The sequence below is a fragment of the Oncorhynchus mykiss genome, chromosome 16 (genome assembly GCF_057628025.1).
Source record: "Oncorhynchus mykiss isolate SJ-2025 chromosome 16, ASM5762802v1, whole genome shotgun sequence".
NCBI lineage: Eukaryota > Metazoa > Chordata > Actinopteri > Salmoniformes > Salmonidae > Oncorhynchus > Oncorhynchus mykiss.
Genome location: NC_143037.1, coordinates 26,325,244 through 26,344,591, shown reverse-complemented (window position 1 = coordinate 26,344,591; position 19,348 = coordinate 26,325,244). Strand labels below are relative to the sequence as shown.

The 19,348-nt window shown below is 43.9% G+C and overlaps 1 protein-coding gene across 1 annotated transcript in view; it reads right to left on the bottom strand.

Moving 5' to 3' along the window:
* Window positions 1-19,348, bottom strand: part of ngfrb (nerve growth factor receptor b) — an 81,971-nt gene that overhangs the window by 44,200 nt on the left and 18,423 nt on the right. Inside the window, exon 3 of the mRNA XM_036946621.2 lies at window positions 17,034-17,396. Coding sequence (XP_036802516.1) covers window positions 17,034-17,396 — 363 coding nt within the window. The remainder of the gene's footprint in view (window positions 1-17,033; window positions 17,397-19,348) is intronic.

The window sequence follows — 19,348 nt, the reverse complement described above, 5'->3', positions numbered from 1 at the left end:
TTGGTAAAAGACTAAGTCCATATTATGGCAAGAACAGCTCAAATAAGCAAAGAGAAATGACAGTCCATCATTACTTGAAGACATGAAGGTCAGTCAATCTGGAAAATGTCAAGAATTTTGAAAGTTTCTTCAAGTGCAGTCGCAAAAACCATCAAGCGCTATGATGAAACTGGCTCTCATGAAGACCGTGTCGTGGAAATGCTCATTCATTAATGAGGAGAGACAAGGGCAGCAATCAAGTTATTTCTTTATTCAAAATCTATTAATAAGAGAGCAGGTCACACCATACACACAAGTGAAAAGAGTGAGAACTCAGCCATTCGGAGTTGGGGTTTGCCTATATAGCCCAACCTTGTTACATTTCCTTAATCCACCACAACTGTCTCAATGTGTCAAACTAACTGATATCTACTGTATTAGGGGGCCAAATATTCTGAGTCCTCTGTGTTCTCCTGCGAGTACTAAGAACTGTTTGTTGTTAGAATAGAGGAGAGACTTTGTTCGGAACAGAGATACCTCATTCTGAACGTGCAAGTTTCAGGGTACAGAGGGTGGGGGTAAGAACACGAGATGTGCACAGCCGTTGTGGATTAGGTACAGAGTTAGGTGGAAACAGCAATTTACACAACCAGAGTAACAGGATTGTGCATACCTATAATTTAAAACCTGTTTCGGAAAGGCATGCCGCTAGCGGGACACCTCGACAACATAGGTGAAATTACAGGGCGCGAAATTCAAATTACAGGAAGATAAATACTTAACATTCATAAAATAACAAGTGTTATACAACAAAATAAAGCTTAATTTCTTGTGAATCCAGTCACCATGTCAGATTTCAAAAAGGCTTTACGGCGAAAGCATACCATGTGATTATCTGAGGACAGCGCCCCACGTAGAAATGCATAATATACATTTTCCATCCAAGGACAGGAATCATGAAAGTCAGAAATAGCAATAAAATAATCACTTATCTTTCAAGATCATCTTTTGGTAATACAAAAGGTCCAATCTAGCCTAATACGAAACATTTTGTAAACGGCTTGTGTCATGAATTTTGTCTCCTTCAACTTTTGACGAAACATTCGATGTAATTACTCACACTAAACTTACGTTTTTCCACTCATGGTTGGTTTCATTGCAATCCTCTGTTTGTTAGTAACGCAACCAGACTTCATGGTTATTTTCGCGGGACGTATTGACTGAAAGGAACCGATTTGAACACACCAAACAATGACCTCATTGCGCACCAATGATATGACCAGTGCTTCGTTGATTGACTGTATTTCGGCCCAATGACCACTGATCGTCATGGTAGACAGCCAATGACCTGAGGTAAACGGCAATGTGTAACGTTTATATTCAGAAAGACTAGCCCTTGCTTGAAACTCGAGCGTAAAGACACTAATTTGCCATTGAAAATTTTACCTGAACCAGCCACGCTGGTTACGCATAGCAGTATTGTTTCGAGAGCATTTCCCCCAGTTTTATCTGAATAATTATGGCAACTAAATCTGGAAAATCAAAGGCAAACTCTAGGTATACAGATCTACATGATATTATCGATGAAATTGATAGGGAAAGTGAGACGGAGTTACTACAAGATGAGTCCGATAGTGAACAGTTTTGACTCGCAAACCGAGGAGATGTTTTTGTACGGAGAAGATGCAGTGTTGGACTGGTAAATACTTCTCATGACGTTTTGAAATGAGAGGAAGAGGGTCGTTGGCACTCTGTGCTGGAGGAGGATGTCGAGCCACTTCCTCCAACATTCAGACAGAAAAGGCCACCAGGACCTCAGCTGGACATAACCTCGAAGTACAGCCCCATTCAACTTTTTCAGCTGTTTTTCACCTTGTCAGTTGTTGATGGTGTTGAACACTAATAAGTATGGCAGGCAAGAAAGAGGCATGGAAGCCCATTTCCACGTCAGATCTTTTTTGTTACCTGTCAATGGTCATTTACATGGGTCATGTGAAGCTAAAGACTACTGGAAAACTGCTCCCCTCTATCAACTGCCTTTCCTCTCCACTGTCATGTCATGCAAAATGTGTCTGACAATGTCATGGGCGCTTCATATCAGTGACCCAGAAGTTGATGAGGACAACGAGAAGAAGCGAGGCACAGCAAGGTTTGATAGGCTCGGCAAAATAAAACCTCTCTACCAGTGTGGTTGAGGCCTGCAAGACCTATTTTCAGCCCGCCCAGGACTTTCCATCAATGAGAGGATGGTAACCTCAAAGGCCAGAATTGGCCTAAAACAATACATGCCTAACAAACCAAATAAATGGGGTTACAAACTGTTTGTTTTGGTTGATTCTGCGTGTGCATACAAGTGGAATTTTTTTGTTTATGAGGGGACGAGCAGTTGTGCGACCGGTAAGGGACTTAGCTATGATTCCGTCATGGAGTTATTAGATTTTCAACGAATGGGGAAGGGCAACAAACTTTTTGTGGACAACTTCTACACAAGCCCTACCCTGTTCACAGACCTGAGGAAGCAGGATGTGTGGGCTTGTGGCACCATTCAGGCCAACAGTGGGCTTTCCGAAAACCAAGGTGAATGACATGCCTAAGCGGGCTGATTGGGGTACCATGGGATGGATTCGACAAGATGGCCTGCTCTTTTTGAAGTGGATGGATACAAGAGAGGTGGTCATGTGCGCCACTATCCAAGAACAATCAAGCGCTATGATGAAACTGGCTCTCATGAGGACCGCCACAGGAATGGAAGACCCAGAGTTACCTCTGCTGCAGAGGATAAGTTCATTAGAGTTACCAGCCTCAGAAATTGCAGACCAAATAAATGCTTCACAGAGTTCAAGTAACAGACACATCTCAACATCAACTGTTCAAATGAGACTGTGTGAATCCGGCCTTCATGGTCAAATTGCTGCAAAGAAACCACTACTAAAGGACACCAATAAGAAGAAGAGACTTGCTTGGACCATGAACATGAGCAATGGACATTAGACCGGTGGAAATTTGTCCTTTGGTCTGAAGTCCAAATTTGAGATTTTGGGTTCCAACCGCCATGTCTTTGTGAGATGCGGTGTGGGTGAACAGATGATCTCCGCATGTGTATTTATCACCGTGGAGGATGGAGGAGGAGGTGTCATGGTGTGGGGGTGCTGTGCTGGTGACACTGTCTGTGATTTATTTAGACAATGACACAACACACCTCCAGGCTGTGTAAGGGCTATTTTACCATGAAGGTGAGTGATGGAGTGCTGTATCAGATGACCTGGCCTCCACAATCCCCCGACCTCAACCAAATTGAGATGGTTTGGGATGAGTTGGACCGCAGAGTGAAGAAAAAGCAGCCAACAAGTGCTCAGCATATGTGGGAACTCCTTCAAGACTGTTGGAAAAGCATTCCAGGTGAATCTGGTTGAGAGAATGCCAAGAGTGTGCAATGCTGTCATCAAGGCAAAGGGTGGCTATTTGAAGAATCTCAAATATATTTTGATTTGTTTTCCACTTTTTTGGTTACTACATGATTCCATATGCGTTATTTCATTAGTTTCCATGTCTTCACTATTATTCTTCAATGTAAAAAAAAATTAAAATAAAGAAAAAGGCCATTGGATGAGTAGGTGTTCTAAAACTTTTGATTGGTAGTGTATAATAAAACATTACTCAGATAAAAACAGAATGATTCTGAACACTCCCAAAGTCCCAACTTCGGCAGACAAATTCTCGCTGATATTATCTAGCCACAAGCATAAACTAGCTAGATGGGAAGGGCTCTTCAGGATGACTGACTGAACTGAACTGACTGAACCAAATCTGTTCGTCTCCACGTGACTCTTGATGCGCGATAAACGTTATCAATTTGGGAATAAGGTGTGTCCTGATAATCTCTCCATGCACAGAGAAAGAAGAATGCTGGCTTTGAAAAAAAAGAAATACAAAAATCCAGTTGAATCAATTTTAAGATAACATTTTAAGGCAGCAACATGTCAAGACTGCAAGGGGTGGGTAGACTTTCACTAGGCACTCATAAATGTGTGTGTGTGTGGATATTTCAGTAGCTGGCCACACCTGAAAAAGCAATGACCATTCTGCATTCCAACCTCTTGAATACTGTAGTCAACAGTGTTCCTAGTCTTTTACAGACTCCACAGTGGAGGTTTATGGTTTCAGGGCTGGAGAAAGAGGGGTTTCCGACACAACCCTGTTTTTATTACATGTCATTACGCTTGAGTGGTGCCAAAACTGTAACCTTGCCCACCACAAGCCCAGTCCTGTCCTAGAATCCAGTTAAGTAACTTAACAGTTGCTTAAAAAAGTATTTCAGAAATTGTGATGTTCATTCATTGCTCAGACTCGGTGACAAAAATGTACTTCCGCATGTAATGACGTAATTTCTGCCAATACAAATACTATATGGCTTGCTTGCTCTCCTCACCTGATCTTTCTTTCTCTCTGGCTATATGGCTAGCTCTTACTTGGGTGCCTCTCTTTTTCTTTCTTTCTCTCTCTCTCTCTCTCTCGCTCCCCTTGACCTTTCTCATTTATCTGTGCACATACCCCTGTGTTTATTCATGTGCGGATGGACTTGTGCACAGTTGTTGCTGTGTGTGTGTGTGTGTGTGTGTGTGTGTGTGTGTGTGTGTGTGTGCGTGCTTGCACGTGCTTGCACGTGTACATATTTGCGCGCGTGTGTGAGTGTCTGCTCTGCGGCAGAATGTGATAGGCACTGCTAGAGGTCACCCGCCGAAACCTGAGAGTGCAGAGGAGTAACTCCATCGCTTTTATCGACCGGGACACTCTTCTCAGCATCTGTTCCCCTTTCTCCTATCCTCTCTTCCGTCTCTCCCCTTTTAGCCTCTCTCCTTCGCTCTGCTTCTGCACCACCCCCTCTTGTCTCTCTTCCTCTCTCTTCGCCGGCCCTCCCTCCTCTACCTGTCTTTCTCTTGTTGTGTTCATCTGCAACCTCTGCTCCTCCTTTCACCCAAATGGTCAAATTGAGGAATAAGGTCTAAAAAAGTCAGGCAGTGCTATAAAACAAAGATATTGATATACATCACTCATAAAATGTGTTCGTTAATAACCTGCTGGGGGAAAACTGAAGAGCCTTTTCTCCCCATTAGATTTGGACTGCTGGACAAGATTCAGAGTACCAAGGACCAACATTCATTTCTGATAAATAACTACAAATAAAGACAAGAGTTCATTTAACTTGAATATATAGCTTTGACAGAGGAGATGTGTCATGCTGCATGAGGCAAATGGTGGTCACAGAAGATACTGACTGGTTTTCTGATCCATGCCCCTTTCTTTTTTTGTAAGGTATCTGCATTCCCAGTCATGTGAAATCCATTGATTAGGACCTAATGAATTTATTTAAATTGACTGATTTCCTTATATTTAACTGTAAAATGATTTAAATTGTTGCATGTTGCGTTCATGCCATGATCAATGCAGATATCTGATAACTATGGCATATAGCTGATAAGAATTACCGTTGGGAAGGGTTGGCCATGCTACAAGCAAGCCTACATACAAGCTTCCAACACATCATCCATCTATCACAGGGACTTGGGCTACCAACTGGAAAATTGGCCATGAATGGAAGCGGCACGAGCCCCGCCACAAGTGTTGTGGTCATCCCTGGACCGGAACACAACGCTGCAATTAAAAAAGCAACTCCCAAGAATTCTTCTTGGAATGTCGAAGGGCTGAATTACACAACATTCCAGAAAATGGCCACACTGCGCCATTCGTTATTTGTTATGAGTCCTTAACACAAGGAGACAATTCTTTGCATCTACATGCGTGGAATTTGGAGACTTAAAACTCCCTTCGTCGGCACAAGGCTTGTATTGTGTTGAGCAGAGAGCAATGGGGTTCAGGAGATAAGGTCAACTGTGGCCATATAGCCCAAGTCAATAGAACTGATGCAAGGCCATAGAAGTCAAAAGTGGACTCAAAGAGGGTAGCCCGCGCTATGGCCTTACAATGGCACACTTTACAAAGACAGACAGACGGATGGACGGACAGACAGATGTAGGGGCAGACAGACAAAATAGTCTCAAGTTATTAGGCCCGGGTGAGGGTCTCACCAGTCGCCTCAGCTAATGATGTGGTAATTCTATGGAACATAAAATCTCTCCCTCGTTCTCTCTCTTTCTTTCTCTCTCTCTCATTCGAATAAATCTGGCTTTTCACAAAATAATATGTTGGTCAAAACACAAAGGCTAGCCTACTCAAGTAGCATCTTGATCTGAGCCCGTCTGCTTCAAGCAATTTGAATTATTATATGGATTATAATTCATTGGCATTTTTTTAGGGATTGATATATTTTTTTGTTAAGGCAATTCAAGTCTGACATTTTTACGTCGAAATTACAAACTTCACAAGCCTTTTAAAACCTCCAAAACACTACAAGTCTGCATTTCCTGCAGGAAAATTCTGAGCAACAAAATAATAATTGAGATCCAAATATAGCCACAGCAAAAAATAAATGAAACGTGAGCCTTTTGGCTCCACAAAGTTTGTGTTGATGCTGAAGAAGATGGATAGTACAGTATGAGGTGAGAGGGGAGCTGCGGAGCACATTGGAGAAAGTGAGGAAGATGGTGTGTGGCACAATGCTGTTTGCAATGGCATGGTAGGAGAATCCGTCGCTCGCAGCCATTTCTGCTAGAATTTCATTCAGTGCTTGCGTCAGCTTGAGGTAAGACTGCATCACTCTAGGACGTTTGGCTGCTACAGCGCCCTCTGCACTTGCTGAAGCCCCCTCTGCACTTGCTGAAGCCCCCTCTGCACTTGCTGAAGCCCCCTCTGCACTTGCCTCACAATTGTTGGGGGATGTAGGCCTGCATGTCGGATCAATCCACTTGTCGAACTGCCTGTAGGCTACATTTTATTCTGCGCTTGCATATTTGCATTCTGCCTCAGTGGCATTACTTTACCCTAGGCCTACTAACTGTACTTCAAGGTTGTGTATACAGTTTCAGCATAAACAATATGCATAAACAATATAGTAAATGCGATAGGCTATTACAACAGCATACACTGAGCCATGATTATCGATCATTATTGATCAGATAGCAGAGCAAAGAAGGCTATAGAGAAGCCAGAATTAGACATTGAATATAATTTAACAGTTCAATTTCACGTCATGCTGTTCATATAAATAATGGATTATAATTGACCAGTTTCTCGCAGTTATTTCTCCTGGAAAACGGGAGTGGGTTTGGGCAGGGAGTCTCTGTAAATCTCTGTAACCCGGTTTCCACTAAAAAACCCTAGTTGGTATATGGTGCTGGTTAGTTGATCACTCCTTTTCCCGATTTGTTGAGGGCAGTCTGTCAATCGTTAATGTCAACCAAACACAGGAAGGAAACAGCCTTAGCCCACCCCCCTACTCCCCCACCTACCCAACTAATAACAGAATGCACTTGGCCCGATGCTTCCTCCATCCCCTCTCCTCTGATCCCCACCTGACCTTGTGTACAATGCTCTGTCATGTCCAATAAGTCAGCCCATGAACCTCAACGTCTGTCTGTGAGTGAGTGAGTGAGTGAGTGTGTGTGTGTGTGTGTGTGTGTGTGTGTGTGTGTGTGTGTGTGTGTGTGTGTGTGTGTGTGTGTGTGTGTGTGTGTGTGCGTGTAGTAGTGGTAAAAAATATATGTGGGTAAAAAATATCCGCTGTTCACAGTAAGTAACGTATTGTATCACTCCCTAAACTTTCAAAACATTTTTGCGCAAAAGGTGGGTAAACGCTTGCGCCCCACCAAAAAAGGTGGGTATGTGCGTTTAGCCTCCACTACACCACTGTTTGTGAACCTATGTTAATATACGTGTGCGTGTGTTTGTCGTCAGCCTCTCCACTACCCTTGGCCCTGAGGCCATACATCCAGGGGCCCCAGCCTTGGGTTAGGGGCCAGCCCAGAACATGTGCAGCGTGTCTGGGGTATAATCCTAAGGAGGGAGGGAGGCCATGGATGGTGTCCTCCTCTTCCCCCACTAACCTTGAGGTACTCAGCCAGTGCTTCGCATTGATAAGAACTGGACATGAGGACCTTTAGGACTGCTTACCCAGTCATGGTCCAAGAGAAAGCTGTTACAATAAGGCTAGCTTTACCAACCTGTTTTAGCTATTGTATAGAACACACACACATATTCGCACATGTACAGTATGTGAGCACACGTGTATGCATGTAACAGTAACCCCCAGGGCTCAACAGACAAACACATCTGTCACCCTGTAAACCGATCCTGTTATTAGCCATATTACACAGCAATTTCATGGCCCCATCTTCCTTTGTACACGGTGTACAGTGAAGTTGCCTCTAGACGCTGATCAGTTTTGCATTTTCCCCAATAATGGTTAAGATTAAGATTGGGGGAGGAGAATCTGATTCTAGATCTGTACCTAGGGGAAACTTCGCCCCGGAGCATTGTACAGCACCAGCATTCCATTGAGGATTAATCACATACACTCCACAGTAACATCACTTTGTCCAAGTTGATTTACGATCACACCGAAGATGTCGCTCTGACTGAGGCTTGGTTATGGTTAACTAGACTGTTTTCATTCATCAACTTCAACGTTGGAGCAATTTGAACCCAGCAGGAATTTGGGGGGATTAACCCTTTGTTGTTTTCTCCATCTCAGTCATGTCCCTTGGGGAGGTTCTGAACCACTCTAACCTCCCAAACAGACCTCTGTCACACGATATGATAGCCTCCCATGGCCTACGAATCTTGACCTCTACACGGTGGCCTCACTGGCATGGATCAGAGTCGAAGGCATGTTGCACTTTCCTTTAGATAACCATCATCATTTCACTTGAGACGCTACTGGCCGTCAACTCCACTTACAAGGGACTAGCATCAAGGAGGGTGCGTCTCAAACGGGAGACACTTCAGAACAAACTTACTTTTGGATGCCTTCTTCCACCCCCCACCCCTCGAAGAAAGCATGCCTCCCACCTCTAAAGAAATTCAGCAGTGGCAATATATTCCTTTTGATAATAGACATTCTGCTGGTTAAAAGTAACCATCTACCGAGGTTGGATTTAATTGATCTGAGCGTTCCGTTAAAGTTTCTGGCAAGGGTTTTACCTAGGGAAGGAAATATATCTACTCCCATATATTTAAAAAGGGAAACTATTGGGATTCCATAAGTAGCAATGGAGTCATCCATCGGGGTCTTGAGCAGCAGTACTGTAGGGCTTTAGGTTAAAGCTAAATGTATCTATGAATCTTCAATGCGTTAGGGAGCGATAGAGATACAATGTCTAGATGTAAGGTAGTAAAATATTGTCTGCATATAATGAGATGAAGTGATCAGTAGATGTTATGGAAATGTATGTTATTTCCTTTCGATTGACAAATCGCCTGGGCCAGGGGTTCCGTGGAGAATAAGAATAGCAATAGCGAAATTGGATTGCCTTGTCTGCTGCTTCTAGTCATTTTCAATGGAGCAGAGCAGACATTGCCTGTTATAACTATGGACGAGGGATTGGAATATAGTATTTTAACCATATTAATGAAAATGGAGGCAATTCCCATCTGTTCCAAGACAGACCAATTTGGGTACGTACGTCTCGAGACGGGATGACAGCATTTTAGAAAACAGTTGAATATCTGTGTTAATCAAAAGGTAGGGGACGATAGTGAGAACACTGGGTGGCATCTTGTCTTTTGGGGGGGGGGGGGGATTAGTGCTGTATTCACATCTCTCCCAAATGAACCTTGTGAACGGCTGTATTAATTGTTTAAAGCAATAGTGGACCTAATTGATTCCAGCATTTCAAATACACATCAGGAGGAAAGCCGTTCCATCCAGGTGATTTGCCTTTATTCATGATATCCAATGCTCTATTGAGTTAATTGAGAGAGATTTGAGGTGATATCTTCTCTAATAGTGATTTATTCAACCCAGATGCAAATGCAGTTGCATTCTTTTTTTGTAAAAACTTTTGTGGCATCCCATAGAATCCAGGGGTCCGACTGAATTTGTATTGATCATTATGAATTAATTTAGTTCAATTTCGAATTTATCGCAGAAATCCATATTGTGGATCGTTTAGCAGATTCTGAAATTTGAAGTTTGGCGGTATTAAGCATGGTGGTCGACAAGCTCTTCTGTCTAATTTCTATTTTCTTAATTAAAGACAATAGCGGAGTAGATAATAGTGTGAAATCGATTTGTGAGAATGATTTACACCCTGCTTGAATACCTGTACTCTTTAGCTTCAGGATTATGTGCTCGTCCAGGCATCAATGAGGTTGTAACCAGAGAGTATATGCTGGAGAGCCTTGGTTGCGTGTGGATTGTAGTTAGTCTTACTATGTCCAAAATGGCATTCACGACTGTCCCAAGAACCAGATGGAATTCAGTTAATCCTAACAAGATGCTGTTCAGAGAATACAAAAAAAACATAGAACCATGTGAATTTGTAGCATGCACATGAATAAAGGCAATTTTTCTTTCCATTTAAAGAAAGTGACTTTGCATTCTTGGTCTTCACCTTTACCCAACAGGTGCATTTTGAGTTTATTTATGTATCATTATGACCCTTTTTTCACCCCTTTTAGTTTTGTACAAATATATATTTTTTCTTTCTGTGTGAATCCTTTTGGAAGCAGCTGTGGTTCTTGGAGCATTGCTATATCAACATGGTTTCTTGCTAGGATACCAACGCAGCTGGAACGTTTAATAGGACAGTTTCGGCCTCTCAAATTCCAAGATAGAATAGCTAGTGTTGCCATTGTTAAAAAAAAAAAAGAATATATTACTAATAATGTCATTGTCATCTTTAGTGTTTAATAAGCCCATGGATGTGAAACAAAAAGCTGGACCCACAGGAAAAGCCACCCATTGGGCCCTGGCCAAAAGAAGTGCACGGTACAGTATAGGGAATATGATGCCATTTGTGACACACTCAGAGTATGTTCTATATTATCATCATTGTGTTCTAAGGAGAGGACTGGTGAGAGTATTCCTTCTCAAATCTCCAATATAACACTAACAGTAATCCCTTTGGTAATGAGAGGGAAAATTGGATTTTCACAGCAGCTATTGGCGGCACTAAGGTAAACACAACCATTTCTCAACCATCGCAGATCTTTTTTCAACTCCCTCCACTTTCATGAGCTGCTAGAATGCCGAATCATCCCAATGGCCGACAAAAATATACTTCGCAAGACATACAGAATAATGAATTGGATACAGTGTAAATGTCAATGGACGGACATAACGGCTTTCCTGACGCCTCTCTCACCGCTAGAGTTACAACAAGAAGCAGTGTCTCCTGTTCCTACTCTCTCTCTCTCTCTCTCTCTGGCTCTCTCTCTCTTCTCTCTCTCTCTTTTTCGCTCTCTCGGGTCTCTCTTTCTTTCACTCACTCTACGTCTCTCTCTCTCTCCACCCTGCTAACTAGGTTCTGGCAGTATATAGCCTTAAGGCTGCATCAACTCTATAGCCTTAAGGCTGCATCAACTCACTCCACGTCCTTAATGGATGAGGACATCTGGCAGGGATACAGATTGAGAAGTAATGATGAATCACGTGCTCCTTAAAACGATTAGATCAGATAGTAAGAGTACATGATTAGGTTAGATTCAAGAGTAATATATGATGATGAGGACGAAACACAAAACAGTGGTCTGTGAAACTTCATGCCTGGAATGAAAATCTAGATTAAGATGTTACTGGTAAGTGCACTACTGTATAAGCCGTCTGCAGACTGCAAAATTACATCAGACTCTGAATCATGTTCATATAGGAAGTGGGTTCACAGAGTATTTATTTTCTTTCAAATATTGAGTGTTTGTTTGAGCCCACCTCGCCACTCGCCTCCATCCTTTGGCTGTCCCGAGGCAGATCCTGAACCAATGGAGATATGGTTTCCACCAAACCGTTCCTGGTTTCCATTTCACTGGTTGGCTGTTACTCATGTGTTGTTTTTACCTCTATAGGGGATTCTAGTGCTGCGGGGAATTTCATCGACCAGGCCCTCGTCTCCTCCATGAATATCTCCTCATACCCGCTCTCCTCTTCCAGTCCATTCCCTGGATAATCGACCTGTGGGATCAGGCATTATCACACACGTCACAGCACCACTCACCTTCACCTTGGGATCCATACACCAGGAGAGCCTTCCCTTCCTCATCATCACCGCACGAGTGCACAGCGTTATCCTCGGCCTCCCGCGGCTCCAACGTCATGACCCCACCATCTCCTGGTTAAGGATGGACATTACAGATTGGGCACCCGGATGTCGGAGGACCTGCTTTCCCTTGCCCTGATGTTTCACGTCGGTTGAGAGTCCTGTGGTTGCCCTCGAGCCCGACATCCCGGAGGTTTACCAGGATCTCTGGGAGGTGTTCTCCAAGACCCAAGCCACCTGTCTCCCTCCTCATTGCCTCTGGGACTGTGCCATCGACCTGCTAGAATGCTCTGCGCCATCGCACAGCCGCGTCTAGCCTCTGTTGGTGGCTGAGATCGAGGCCATGGAGGAGTACATCCAGGAGGCTCTCCAACAGGGTTTTGACCACTCATCCACATTTCCTGCGTCGGCAGGCTTCTTCTTCATGACCAAGAATGATGGGGGTCAATTCTATCACCACTAAGTACCGCTACCCTCTCCCGTTGGTACCGGCTGCCATCGAATAGTTTTTTTTACGAAGCTGGACCTGCGGAGTGCCTACAATCTGATCCACATCCGGGAGGGGGGTGAGTGGAACACGGCCTTCAGCACGACGTCTGGGCACTACGTGTACTTGGTGATGCCTTATGGATTAGCCAATGCTCTGTCAGTGTTTCAGGCATTCGTGAACGAGGTGGTCCGGGACATGATCGGGCCCCAGGTGGTCATGTATATTGACGACATCCTGGTCTACTCGGCCACCTTGGAGGATCACGTCGCCCACGTCTGAGTAGTCCTGAGACGCCTCCTGGATAACCGCCTTTATGATAAAGCGGAGAAGTGTTTCACCTCCGCCCGTTGCCCAAAAACCCCAGATCCCGTGATGCCCTTCGTGATGGAAGTGGATGCCTCAGAAGTGGGCATGGGAGCCATCCTGTCCCAACGCCAAGGTAACCTACAGAAATTGTAACCATGTGCATACTTCTTAAAGAAACTGTCTCCTGCAGAGAGGAACATGACGTCGGCTACCAGGAGCTCCTTGGAGGGTGACAAGGAGCCATTCCTCAATCTCACCGACCACCTGGAGTACATATGGACGGCAAGGCGGCTGAACCCGCACCAAGCAAGGTGGGCCCTTTTCTTCACTGGATTCAACTTCACACTGTCATATCGCCCAGGTTCTAAGAACATCAAAGCCGATGCCCTGTTCCGTCTCCATGACTCGGGAGAGGTACCGATCCTGAGTGCGCCCATCATTCCACCCTCTTGGATCGTTGCTCACGTGCTTTGGAACGTAGATGTGGACATCTGCCAGGCTCTGCAGTGGGAACATGCGCCTGCTACCTGCCCTCCGGAGCGCACCTACATCCCTACGGGGGTAAGGAATTGGCTGTTGTCCTGGGCACACACAACCCTCGCCTCTGGACACCCAGATATTACCCGTACCATTCAATCTCTCTTCACTAAGTACTGGTGGCCCACCTTGACGTGGGAGGTCACCCGCTACGCGCCCGCTACTCCTGCTCCATATGTGCTCAAACCAAATCTCCCCGGCACGCTCCAGAAGGTAAACTCCTTCCCCTTCCCGTGCCTCAGCGGCCTTGGGCCCATCTGTCCATAGACTTTGTCACTGATCTCCCCCTTTCTGATGGTTTTACTACTATTATGGTTGTTGTTGACAGATTCTCTAAATTCTGCCATTTACTGTCACGCCTACTCCTGCTCAACGTCGCCGATCTACTAACCACCTGCCCTGGTAACCATCATTACGCACACCTGCTCCCCATTATTACGCACACTTGGACATCATTATTTTCTTGATTTCTCTCCCTTTATTTAGCCCTCAGTAGAAATCAGTCACTAGGTGGTATTGCTTTCATTCACATTCTGTACGCTTCTAATGTTTTCTTCATTTGTAATTATCATTATTAAACTTACATTCGGCACCTGCTTCCTGACTCCCGAGGTTAATGTAACATTATTCAACTGTACATGCTGATATAGCTTCCTCTTACGCAAACTCAAGCATAACTATATATCAATTTCAAAGGAATACATTTTTTTTTTAAATAGCAGATTTAGGCATTGATAAGCATGGAGGTTGGAACGGCGTGGCTGTGCAGTGTCATGCTATAAATGACGTCAGAGCTCAGACCATGCGTTTCACAGCGCTGTATGGGTTTTGACCGACAGACGTTCTGAAGTTAAGCACCGCACAGTACAAGAAGTTGCCCCCATCTCTCCAGCAAATCGGGAAGCTTTTGCAAATGTTCTGCTGTCTGAGTGAGGAAACTGCTGTAAATCAGGACAAATCTATGTATTTTGAAAGGTGAGACGTTGAGGATTATAATAAACACAGCTTTGATGTTCTGCAAGCAAGGCAAACACCCGAGAGTCTAAATGAGCACTTCACATTTTCATATAATAAAACGCATGTCGTATACACTGCCAACGTTTATGATCACTATGTTTGAGGTATGATGACAAGATGACATGGCTCCATACCCTGGTTTGTTCTGAACAGAATGAGCCTGTGGTTGTCTATTGTGAAAATTAAATCTGTTTCTCTGAATTGGCCTGTGAAAGCCTAACACTAAGATCATATTTTATAATTTAGCTATTCATGTTGGCAATAGAACACGCTTTCAAATGATGCCCACCTGACCCAGATTTCGATTTGTAATGGGCCGTTTTTGGATAAACAACAAAAGTAATTGTGTGATTGCGGGGATGCAGGGCTGTGTTCCAAACAAAACAAGTGTGCTTGCCCTAGTTCCTCAATGACACGGCTAGGAGAGCTCAAAAAAGCACCTTGTAGTTAGAGCCATAAAAGTGCATTGCAATAGCTTAAGAAGTGCGCACACTTTGGTGTGGCCACTTGGAGACAGCAGTTAGTCCTCTCACTTAAACCCTTTGTTGCACCTACTCCACATTTTCCAGGAATATTCTTATCATGTTACTGAATTTATCCAGAGTATTTCCAGATTTCAAATGTGGCGAAAAGTACAGTCAATATAAAATGCACATGTAATCAAATGTCTAATGTTTGGATTAAGTCTTGTGTCAGGTGAACTGTTGTGTCCTCACCTTTAGTCTAATCATTTTCCCATAATCCCCTTTCAATTGCTACCATGCTTATGCATATGCTTTCGTATTTCTTCTGTAAGACACATTTTAATCTAGCACTATACATACAGGCCAATTCCCACGAGTGTAAAGGGTTCACTCATCTTCTGTAGGTCCCTGAAATAGCCCAGCATGCCTCTTGGGCCATCAAACAGCCTGTCGCACCAAAAGGGATCATGGGAGAGCACAAAAGACTCCCTTTAGTCCTGGTCTCCTTCCGTCTGCAGTACGCTACCGAAATTACGCCATCACATCCACCAGCCTCCCTAAAGGCCTTTCCATGACTGTTCAATAGACTCCCTTTATAATAAACTCACATAAAGCATCGATTTAATCCAGGGAGGAAGCACGAAGACATTGAAATCTGCGGTGATGCTGATCATGGGGAATTCCAGGTTCGGAGGACTGCGATGGCCACGGGGCGAAATTATATAAAAGTAATTCAGAGCCAATAGTGATCATGACCTTTCAAGTGGCCCCAGGAGACACAGAGGGTGGTCTTTGTTTGGGATGAGTCTATCTGGACATTGAGACGAGTATGGAGTGGTAGTTACATCTCTGGCCCAACAATGTCCATATTGTGGTGAGGGAGATAGAGATATTATCTGATAGAGTCATATAGGGCTGATATAGTGCAGGGTTAGGGTTGGCACTGTGGTGGTGGTTCTTTATACAATATGTATCATTGATTGACAACACAATACAATGGCTCCAACTCATCTCTGAATGTCAAGAAAAGTATGTGCTGGATGGGAACCGATGTACGGTCTGTGTGTGTGTGTGTGTGTGTGTGTGTGTGTGTGTGTGTGTGTGTGTGTGTGTGTGTGTGTGTGTGTGTGTGTGTGTGTGTGTGTGTGTGCGCCTGCACCTGCCTGCGTGTGGCCTCTGTTTTGATCTCTCGCTCCGTGTGTGAGCTAACTCTAATTGCTTCCCGATCTCCCCATATTACAATACATCCCGGTAACATTAGGTAGCTGACGTACAGTAGTGTTAGCTCTCCGTCTCTCCTACCTTGACATTGCAAGCTACTCGATATGTGGGCCGCTGATTTGTGCTTTATTTATTTAGTCCACATGTGTGGTTTGTTTTACAGTTATCACTATTTAAATAGGCCTAAACTATTTATTCATATTTTGAATAGTTTGAAATTGATAAGCCTTTTTGTTGTGTTTGTCTGGTTAAGTGAATGAGGGAATGAGCGAGTCAAGTAGTTGCCCAACACACATGATGAGCATAGCATTAACAAGCTGCCACTGGCATAAAGGTAGCTCTTCAGTCAGTGTTGGGGATTCGACACTGCAGCAAACCAGCTACAGAGCAGATGACAGGGCTCAATCAAGCCATCAACACTACCTGGGGAGAGGGGAGCTGCTACTGAAGCGAATGAGACCCTGCTTGGAAAGAGCCAAACGATTGAACGACGTCAACCGCAGCTCTTGTGTGACTGAAGTACCTGCTACCTTTTCATTGCGACTATGCTACTGATTTCAGCTCTCCCCTCTCTCCAGCGGAACCAAGATGCAACGACTGAGACAACCGCGACTGCCGAACGGACCCAAAGCGGGCTACGAAGAATAAATTAAAATGTTTTCATTTATTGTAATCCCCTTCAAAACGAAAAGAGAAAATACATATTAAAGAACTGTAACTCTGACTGTCTGCCTCCTGCATGTGTTCGAGGTTTATGGATCCTAAATAACCTTGTTTTTTTTTACATTAGCTCTATTTGCTTCCAGAGTTCCGCATGCTATATTACATTGGCTTTCAGTCTCCCTGTAGCATTAGCTCTGTCTCTCCTACCTTGGCAAACGGTGTCACTGATGGAGTTGCAGGCCTTGATCTCCAGCTCGTCGTCCTCGTCGCAGATGGTGCAGGGCAGGCAGGGCTCCCGCGAACTCTCTTGGTCAGAGTACGTATCTCTGGTGCACTCCTCGCACACGGTGTCGCGGTCGTGTTCACAGCTGTACAGCATGCCCTGGCCCTCAGGGCACTTGGTGCAGCTCTGACACTGGCTGGACAGCTCGTTGAGGTAGTAGCCGTAGTCGCAAACACAGATAGCATCGTTGGAGTCGGTGCAGGGCGTCTGCATGCGGAGGAGGCCCACGCAGCGGGTGCACGGCTGGCACGTCTCGTTGTGGCTTAAGTTCTCCGCAAACGTCTCGCCTTGGAGAAAATGGAGAAAATAATATAATTAAATAGGGTTGCAATATTCTGGCAAATTTCCCAGGTTTTCCAAAAATCCTTGTCGGTGGATTCCAGTTTTCTTACTTATTCCGGGAATCTTCCAACTGGGATTTCTGGAAAACCTGGGAATGTTGGGAAAGCTAGTGATGCTCCAGAGGTTTTGTATAGTAATTTCAGCCAGTAGTTTTGAAAGTAGTGCTCATGAGCCAAAACCGGTCCCTGAAAATTGCACAATTGTGTACTACGTCATCCATTTGATATGTCACGTCCTACTACCACCCCCCCCCCCCCCCCATTTTGTCATGTGAATACAATCAATAAGAAAAACACATTCAACCCCAAGACCTTCTTTGAACATGAATCCTTCCCGAGATGTCTTGTAGTCTGACAGAGGTGACTATTATGCATGTTCTTAGAAATCCATCTTACTGGTGACCCAAAGGTCAATAGTTCAATTCCCAGGTGCTATGCCCTTGAGGCAATTCCTCCTATGTTACTCAAGTGGGTAGATATTCAGCTGCATGAATGGGGATAAGTGTTAGCAAAGGCGATGTAAGCCACTTGGGGAAAGGATCTGCTCAACAAAAATGTCTGATTTTTTTTTTTTAATAAAAATTTTTACCGGTGATATTAAGAATGTTTTATTTTGGACATGTGTGAGATCTATTCAGAAAGTTGTATGAATCTATATTATTTCAAAGGTATCCATCAACATTGCGTGTTTAGCTGTAGTTGGACTGGAGAGAAAACTCGGAAACACACTCAATTATGCAACGGACCTATTTGTCAGAGCCGCCGTGATGTTCTTCTTGAGTGTGTGTGTCTGTCTGTGTTCGCCTAAATGGCTAAGTTTTGAGCATGTTGAAAACGAATGAGGATGTACGGCACAGTTGTGTGTTGGGGTGTAGTGTAGTGTAGTGCAAGGACAGTTGTGCTGTGGTCTGTATGCTCAATGTCCCATTGGCATATCAAGTGTTTTCTTCCTGCGCCATTGGCACACCAACCAGGACATACTGTGTACTGCAGAAGCCCAAATGGAAAAGAGTCGGGAGGTGACACTGGACATACTAACTTTGTTATTTTGCATAAAGATAAAAAATACATCATTTTTGGAGGACGAGAACCTATCCTGATAAAGCGTTAAGGTCATAAAGTGTGTGCCAGCTACAGTAGCCGAAATGCCACCCTGTCTCTTCATTGCTCTGCAAGTTACAATGCTGGTGACCATCATCCATAGACCATTGCTTTATGGTTCAATAGATAGTGCAATTGCAAAAGTATTCAGACCCTTTGGATTTCCTCACACTTGATTGTGTTACAAAGTGGGATTAAAATTGATTTAATGTTAATTTTCTTGTCATTATCTACCCCAAATAGTTTAATGTCAAAATGGAAGAAATGTGTACTTTTTATTTATATATATAGTTGTTGCATAAGTATTCGGCTCCCCGAGTCTATACATGTTAGAAACACCTTTGGCAGCAATTACAGCTGTGAGTATTCTTGGGTAAATCTCTAAAAGATTTGCACACCTTGATTGTGTAATATTTGCCTATTACTATTTTCTAAATTCTTCAAGCTCTGTTAGGATGTTGGTGAGCAAGTCCATAGTATTTCAAGCAGATTTAAGTCAAAATTGTAACTTGGCCACTTAAGAACATTCACCATCTTCTTGGTAAGCAACTCCAGTGTAGACGTGGCCTTGTGTTGTAGATTATTGTCCTGCTGAAAGGTGAATTCATCTCCTAGTGTCTGGTGTAAAGAAGTCTGAAACAGGTTTTGCTCTAGGATTTTGCCTTAGCTTATGTATTTGTATCCTTAAAAATACCCATGCCATGAAGCAGCCACCACCATGCTTGAAAATAAGGAGGCAGTTACTCAGTGTTGTGTCGTGTTCGATTTGCCCCAAACATAGACCAAAAAGTGTATTC